Genomic DNA, 7,956 nt, shown 5'->3' on the forward strand with positions numbered 1-7,956 from the left:
GAGAGAGAGAGAGAGAGAGAGAGAGCCGTTAAGGGCCTCTGGTTTGGATTTCATGGAAGAGTACTAAATAGAACAAGGAGGTTCTTAGAAGATCTATTCGATATAGCGATCTTGACAGAAAATATTATTTTGGACTTCCTGGACATCATACATCATCACATGCATAGGAATTAGCTCTGATATTATTCATCTGTTGTTTTGTTTTTGTGTAGCTTTTTAACCTATTTATTTGTGTTATAACTTATTTATTAATTTATTTTAAGTTATTTATATGTTTTTAAATGTATGTATTAGTTTCTTTAACTTATTTATTCATTTATATTAAGTTATTTATATGTTTTTTAAATCTATGTATTAGTTTATTTAACTTATTTATGTTTTTTTTTTTAAACCGTTCTACTGTCGTGACTATTTTATTTTTGAATTATTTTTATTTTGCTATTTATTGATAATTACTTTTAATTTGTGTTACGGATCGAACATGTGTTGCGGATCACTGGAGAGGGTGGAATAGTATATTGAATAAATATGGAAAATGTAATATGGCTTTGTTCTAGAAGAAGAAGAAGGAAAGCAAATATATATAAGAAAAAATAAAATAAAATTGTTAAAAAAAATAATTAAAATATATTTTATTTAGTTTATAGATGATTATTGTTTGAAAAAGGAAAAGGTAGGATAAAAAAGTTGTTTTTGTATTATTGTTAATTATGGTAGTGTATACATGTCCAATCATGGATTGCTTGTGTTGTAGCAATCCAATGAATTTGGGTAGCATTGCCAAATAAAGCATTTCTCTCTCTCTTGGCCTCAAGGTAATTATAATCTTTTAAGATTTATGCAATTTTTTTCTTCTTCGACTTTCATTTCTAAAAGGAAATTTATTTTTAGATTTTTGGAATAAATAAATACGGAATTTTTGTTTAAAAAAACTTGTTTTTTTAGAGTTTGAAAATCAAAAGACAAATTTTAATTGTTTCAAATCTTTTATTTAATTTTTTTTTTTACATTTCTAGTACCTTGTTGGTCTACCTTCAGCATTAATTGCTGCTTGAAGATGTCAAGGCATCCTTCTTTTAGCATTTTGATGCTGTCCGGTGTTATCCTCCTAGAATGCTGCTAGCAGTTCATACAGAGTCTGTGGAAGGGTATCCTGTCCTGAAATCTTTCTTTGAACTTAAATACATTAAGGTTCAATGGAATTTAGGTATGGTGAGTATGTTGGCGAATCCAAATGTTGAATTTCTTGATCTTGGTAGAATTCATTTATGATTATTGCTCTGTTAAGTCTAGATTATCACCCACAAGAACGAATTCTATGTCCATCTTTTAAACCATAGGTTACTCTATTGACATTACTGGTACTGGTATTTGGTGGGGGGGAACAAGTCCGGCAAGTGGGCCTGTGGGTCCTTTTTGCCAACCCCTGACGGCTACCTAGGTTGCCGCCGCATACTAACCAAGGTGGGAGTGTGAAGATTCATTCCTCGGGACCACCGAAAAATGACACACAACGTTCCGAACCGAGCGTACTGGGACCTGTGCCCCAACCCGCACGGCCGTCACGTCCCTCTATTGATATTAAAGACTTATCCAAATAAAAGAGAGGTGTAGCTTCATTTCTCAACACTGCTGGTAATTGAGTCCCTTCTGAGTGGGTAAACAAGTAGCTTCAGGAAAGGATTGTATTGCTCTCCATACCTTACGGTAACTCTTCCTCAAGTTACTTTGCAAATTTGGATTCATCTGTAAAAAGACAATTATCTCAGTCATCATCAGTCCGTGTGACAGAAATTCGTGCTGATTAAAGTTTCCAAACTTTATGCTATGAGATGAGTCTTGGAAAATGTAGAAGTATTTACCAGTACAATCAATGCTCTTAAGTTCTTATTGAACTGTTTTAAACTTTTAGTGTTCTTTGCCATGAAAATATTCAAAGAAACCTCTATTCTCTTTGTGTCTCCAAGCTTGATTTGCTCACTTTGTTACTTTGGTACTTCTGATGGCATATTTCTCTTATTATCTCCTTTTTCCGAACCAGAACAGTTTTTTGTAATAATCCAGAATAATTGTTAATAAAATGTAATGAATGAAAAAAAAACCAACATCCATGAGAAAAGAGTGTTAATTGAACATAAGTTGTAAAAGAACTGTCTGAGAAAAATTCCTACTTTGATACTGAAAAGTAAAAAAGAAGAAGTATTTATGTTGTGGAAGAGTTTAGATGATTGATCTTTTTCCATAATATGGAAAATATTGAATTCACAAATTTTAAAAAATTTATGATCCATTTTATTTGAAACTGAAAAACAGATGATCCCACAGGTGCCTCTAAAATTTTGATGCAACTTTTTTAGGCCTCAAAATATTGGATTCCTTTCAATATTTGGTGCTAATGGGCCCAGGAGTCTCCTAAAAATTGGGCAGATATGGGTTATTGTGCTGGGGTTTGCACATGCCACTCCCAAAAATCAACAATTTTTTTTTTTATTCTTTTATAAATTAATTATAACAATTACAATGTTAGAGGGGCTCCTTTTAATTATTATTGGGAAAATTTTTTTACTGTGGTGCAGCCCAGCTCTCGTTTGAGCGCCTTATTGATGGGGCTGCACCTTGTCCACTGCATCCATCTGGTAGGTCCTCCTGGTCTGCATCCATCTGGGTGCCTCCTGCAGTTGCCAGGCTGGTCCAACCCTCCTGGTCTCAGTCTGGGTCATCTTCCTCTTCTTCTAGTGGCTTGCCGATGTCGGGTGGTCAAGCCCTTCCCATTGTAAAAAGAGTGGGGCCCACCACCTCTTTCCACCCGTAAATGAATTTCCTGAAGAAGGAATAATTTTCTTCTTCCATCAAACTAGGGAAGTCTGACTCGGTGAGGGTGAAAATCCCAGTCTTTTTCAACAGCTTGGCTCGGTGCCCTTCCATGGCGGACCAATCTACTACTACATGTTCTGCTGTTTCAGGAACTCCGCACGAGGGGCACCGGCGGTCGATGTTCTTTCCAAAGCTCTACAGCTTTCCCCGGAACCCTCTGGTCCTGTTAGGATCTGTGAGACCCAAGAGCCTGGGAGGACCCATTTAGCCTTCAATCTAGAAAGGACAGTAGGGAAAAATTTGCTCAAAGTTACATCCTTTGGCTTGCTACCCACTTTCCATTCCACTCCTCTATTGAGTCCTCCAGCAGCAATTTCTTTCATAAGTTTGGAGTTTCACCAATCCTTTCTCGGAGTTCCTCTGGTAGTGCTTCCAGTCCAGTCTCTTTACTTCATAATTAAGGATGAGGTCCAGGGGTATCGCTCCGGCTAGCACCTGCACTGCCTCATGCGACACCATTCTGTATGTCTTCTTGATCGTCAGCAGAGCCAATCTCTGTATGGTGGCCAGTCTCCTCTTCTGTGCCTGCATAAGGTTTCAGCTCTACTCAGGGGGTGCGTACCTCAAAATACCCAAAATCACACCTTAACATATGGTCATTGTTGCAGGGTAACCTGAGGTCCCAAAATGCACCCCCTATCCTACTTAATTCATTGAGTGACAGGGTCATCCTGTCCTTTAGATACACCTGGTTAGAAGTGGCATTAAATCTTCTTATCCTCACACCAACATATGTCACCTCCTCTCCCAGTCTAACCCTCTCTCCTTGGATATCCAGGGTGATAGGATGAGCCCTGTCCGTGGAGCCTCTTATGAGTTGGGCCCGAGTCTTGGCTGCTGCCATACTTAACTTCCTCTTCACACTCTCCTATGAGACTGGTGCACCTTTTTGCTTCTGTTTTTAGTCTGGCTCTGCTGTTCTTGGCCTCGATGACTGCCAGGTCAAGAGAGAGAGAGTCGTAGGAGGTCGAGGTAATCGCTGATGGTCAAGCTCTGCCATCCTCCACTGACTTCCTTCGCTGGCAATGTCATCAGAGCGAACCTCATTGCTTGGTGCACCTCTAGCTCCCACATATTTGAGGGAAAATCCAAATCTACTAAGTCTCCCTCTTATAAAAATTGTCCTTGGTATGGCTTTTTGATATTATTTGCAAGTTTAATACTTCAATATTTTAATGAATTATTTTTATAATGTTATCAGTGTGCAATAGTAGCATGTAACACCAGATTCATATAGATCAGAACCAGAAATATATAATCAAATTTATTTTGGTCACAACAACTTCACGATTTTTTTTTTTGGGACTAGTGCATGTTGGCTTAAGATACTATTATCTGATGTGAAATGAGCAATTTATGGCTTTCCAATACTATATCTTCCAACCAGAATTCCAGGTTAACTGGTCTATTCATGGGTACTATGAATACTTTTTGTCCCAAGTTTAAATTTATTTGTCTGCTGTGTTTGATTCCTCACACTGTCCCATTGCTCTCACTTTTCTGTTCAGTTTTCCTTACATCATTTATAGGTAGATGACCTTTAAAGTTACCTTTTCTTCCATCCATTGACCTGATCAGATGCTAGCTGTAAATGAATTTAAGAAAACCCAATTCATCTTCAGTAGTTCAAAACACCATAATTTCCTTTCTTACTATTCTTAAATATTTTATCTTATATAGTATAACATCATATTATCCTGTTGTTTGGATGTTGCTGGTTTATGTTGAGGTGAGAAGTATGATTGCATTATTTTTCCAAAGGTCAATGGTATAGCTCCAAAATCTTGATCTTTCTTTAAATATGTTGAATTCATTTTTAATTTTTTTTATTTACAACTAATTAACAGGATCCCAAAGTAACTATTAATTTTTATTTCAAAACAATTTTAGTTACAAATTAATTTTTATTTGTTAAAACTTTAAACATAAATTTTAATACCTGTTTACCCTGATTAAAATCAATTTTGGTAAAAAAATTAATCACTTTTTACTATGTTTAGATTCTGTGGACACATATCGATTTATTTTAATTTTTCAGATTACTAATATATATGGCTTTATAGGTGTAAAAAATACTATCGATTTAAAGATCATACACTTGCATATTGATTTTTGGATTTCTAACATTTTAAGATCCCTTTATTTTTTTGGAGTGGCAAAAAATTTTAAGATTGCATCCTCAAATTGCAATTTACTTTAACTCTTCGAATTTCTAACATACTCATACAAAGAAGAAAAACTTGATGATAATCTCAACTTGAAAAAATCAACTTAAGCAGTAACTGTCACAGTTAAATATAAAAAAAAAAATACCGTAAGTGAAGGAAGAAATTTAATTAATGAATGAAATGATTGTTGAAAGATTGAAATTGAAATATTCAAGTTTATATGTCCTTTTATTTACCTTATACAATTCGTTTCATCCCCTTATATTCTCATTCTAAACATTGAATTACCTAATTAATTAATATCTTATAGATTAATTATTTTTTCTGATCTGTCGGTTAAAGCCGTTACTAGCTATTGATCCTCCACTGTCATCTCTACTCCCACTTCTTATTATCTCAACTCCTAGCTCATTCTGAAACTGTTTGCACTCAGGTGAGCATCCTTATTATTATTCTTATTTTATTTTCTGTTTTCATTCCTTTAACATTTCCTTTCACCTACCCCTTTTATTGCACCATACTTATGCCTCACTTACTGAACCAATCTATCTTAAAATGTTATCATATTTGTTACTCGTTTTTTAAATATTATTTCATTATTCATAACTCTAGTTGTACGTCAGCAACACTTTCTCTCATTACTGTACTTGTTATTAATTAGTATTCTATTCATTTATATTTATATTCCTTTAGTATACTGTGTTCATCTTTTTTATATAATTTTTTACACTCTTTCTATTTATATTCTATTGTTTTATCATATTTTACAGTTTTTCTCATTTAGCCCTGATAAAGTTCTGCAAAGGGGGGGGGGGATTGGTTACCAATTTTTTTTTTTTTACATCCAGATTTTCTTCCTATAATCTATTACATAAGGTCCTCTATTAATCTTCCAATGTATATCTTTTCTTTATAATAAGAACCTCTTTTGTTTATTAAAAATGTCATGATACCTGATCAAGAAGTTTCAAATTTGGGTTCTACATATCTTTAATATTGTTTTATTCCCGTACACATGACCAATATATATTTCTAAATTTTTTTCTTGTATTTGTTAATCTCTTATTTTACTTTTGTAATAAATTGTTTTGTTCTAATAATCATTTACATGTGTGCAACTTACATTTGTATGCAACTTATCTTTAGAGTACAATATTTCTATTGGGACACTATGAAGAGAAAAAAACATGATATACTCTGAATATATTTTATATTTATCTTTTCATAGTCATAAAACTCTTAGCACTCTCAAAAGTATTCTCCTTCTGTTCCTATTTTGGACCACAGGTTGTCAATTGATGATCCATCGATTAGCTAAATCCCCCTTGATATGATCCCATCAGCACTGTCTCAGTTTGCCACTTCCGGCCTGCAAGAAAAATGAGGTATTCATTTTGCAACTTTGGTCATTCAATTATTGATGGTGTTATCAATAACTATGGAATTGGTGCTATAAAACTATGTTCTTAATTATCAATGAATTTCATAGAGACTAGAAGTCGTCTTCCTCCTTTCTGCTGTAACATCAATAAAGTAATCCATACAAGAGTTCTTTACAACCATTAGAACTATTACTATTTCTATTTTGTTTTTCTTTAATGTTTTCATCTTGGCTTTATGGATCAGTGGTATGAGAAAGGTATTGCCACCATTAATCTGGCTAGTAATAGTACTGCTAGGGATCACTGGTCATAAGTGTTTGTGTTGGTCTTTTTTTTGTCCAAAACAGGTATCTCTTCAGAGTTTGTTACCCTTTTCTACCAGGCTGGTATTTCCAAGAATCATCTTGTGGATCTGCCACAAAATAAATATTAACTGACCCAAATTGATATTGAACCTACACTCTTCTGAAACAGTTACTCTGGAATCCTCATTTCAACACTCACGTTTTTTATTTAAATTGTCTGAAACCGTTTTAATACATTGAAAAAAAAAATTAACATAAAACTGTATTTTAGAAAAAAAAAAAATAAACAGTGCTGTATGAACCTCTAAATTAAGTTATGTGATACATCACACCGGATTTTTCTTAGCTATATCTGTATAGTAATTAATATATGAACAAATACTCTCTTTTTAAATCATATGAGGTGTAACACATTTATTTTGTATATTAATCTTATTTTTGGAAATTTGTTTTAAACCTTGACAAATATTTATCCTCCTGCTAGTAGTCTGTCAAGTTCTTATATATTTTTTACTATTACTTCAAATTTAAAACAAAACATGTCTAGTGTCTATAAACAACACTTGATGCCAACTTCGTGTATTATTAAAAAAAAATTAATTGAGAGGATATATTAAAGAAATTGTATCATTAATTATTTATTAGAAGTGCAGTGTACTGTTACAAGTTTAAATTGAAAAAAAAAATCAGGTTTTTGTAAAATATTTATATTTTATTTATGAATTCCAATCATTTCACTTTATAAACTTCCATTTTATTATTATTATAAAAATTCTTTTTTTTCTTTAGTCTTTCATTTTTTAGCATTAATGGGTGACAATTTGTTTTAATTGCCCCATATATTTTTTTAACATTTGAGTTGTTTATTTTTAAATTTTATAATTACAGATTATATATGCATGGGCTAGGGATGCTCCTAAATTGCAATTACCTAAGGATATGGGATTCAAAGTTGGCGGAGATTCTCCAATACAATACCTGGTTTTACAAGTGCATTATGCCCACATTGACAGTTTTAAAGGTAAATGTTTTTCCAGCTGATCATAGTTTGTTATTTAGTTCTTTATGGTTTATCATTATCATTTTTGTATGTTATAAAAAATCATTCATTGGTTAGGTCAATATTTTTATGGTTTGTTCAAAAAATTTAGAAGTCTGACTAAGTACCAATAAAAATGATGTTTTTATTACTCAGGCATTTATTATTTTTATTGAAAATTTTTAGAT

The 7,956-nt window shown here is 33.0% G+C and overlaps 1 protein-coding gene across 3 annotated transcripts in view; it reads left to right on the forward strand.

Moving 5' to 3' along the window:
- Phm (Peptidylglycine-alpha-hydroxylating monooxygenase) overlaps positions 1 to 7,956 on the forward strand; it is a 66,767-nt gene that overhangs the window by 7,865 nt on the left and 50,946 nt on the right. For all 3 annotated transcript variants that reach the window (XR_010843585.1, XM_067047899.1, XM_067047898.1), the window contains exon 4: positions 7,618 to 7,750. Coding sequence is in view for 2 of the 3 variants with exons in the window: in XM_067047899.1 (XP_066904000.1) it covers positions 7,618 to 7,750 (133 nt within the window). In the remaining variant the exon portion in view is untranslated. The remainder of the gene's footprint in view (positions 1 to 7,617; positions 7,751 to 7,956) is intronic.

The sequence above is a fragment of the Halyomorpha halys genome, unplaced genomic scaffold (genome assembly GCF_000696795.3).
Source record: "Halyomorpha halys isolate HHAL.00 unplaced genomic scaffold, Hhal_1.1 Scaffold608.1, whole genome shotgun sequence".
In the NCBI taxonomy this organism is placed as follows: Eukaryota; Metazoa; Arthropoda; class Insecta; order Hemiptera; family Pentatomidae; genus Halyomorpha; species Halyomorpha halys.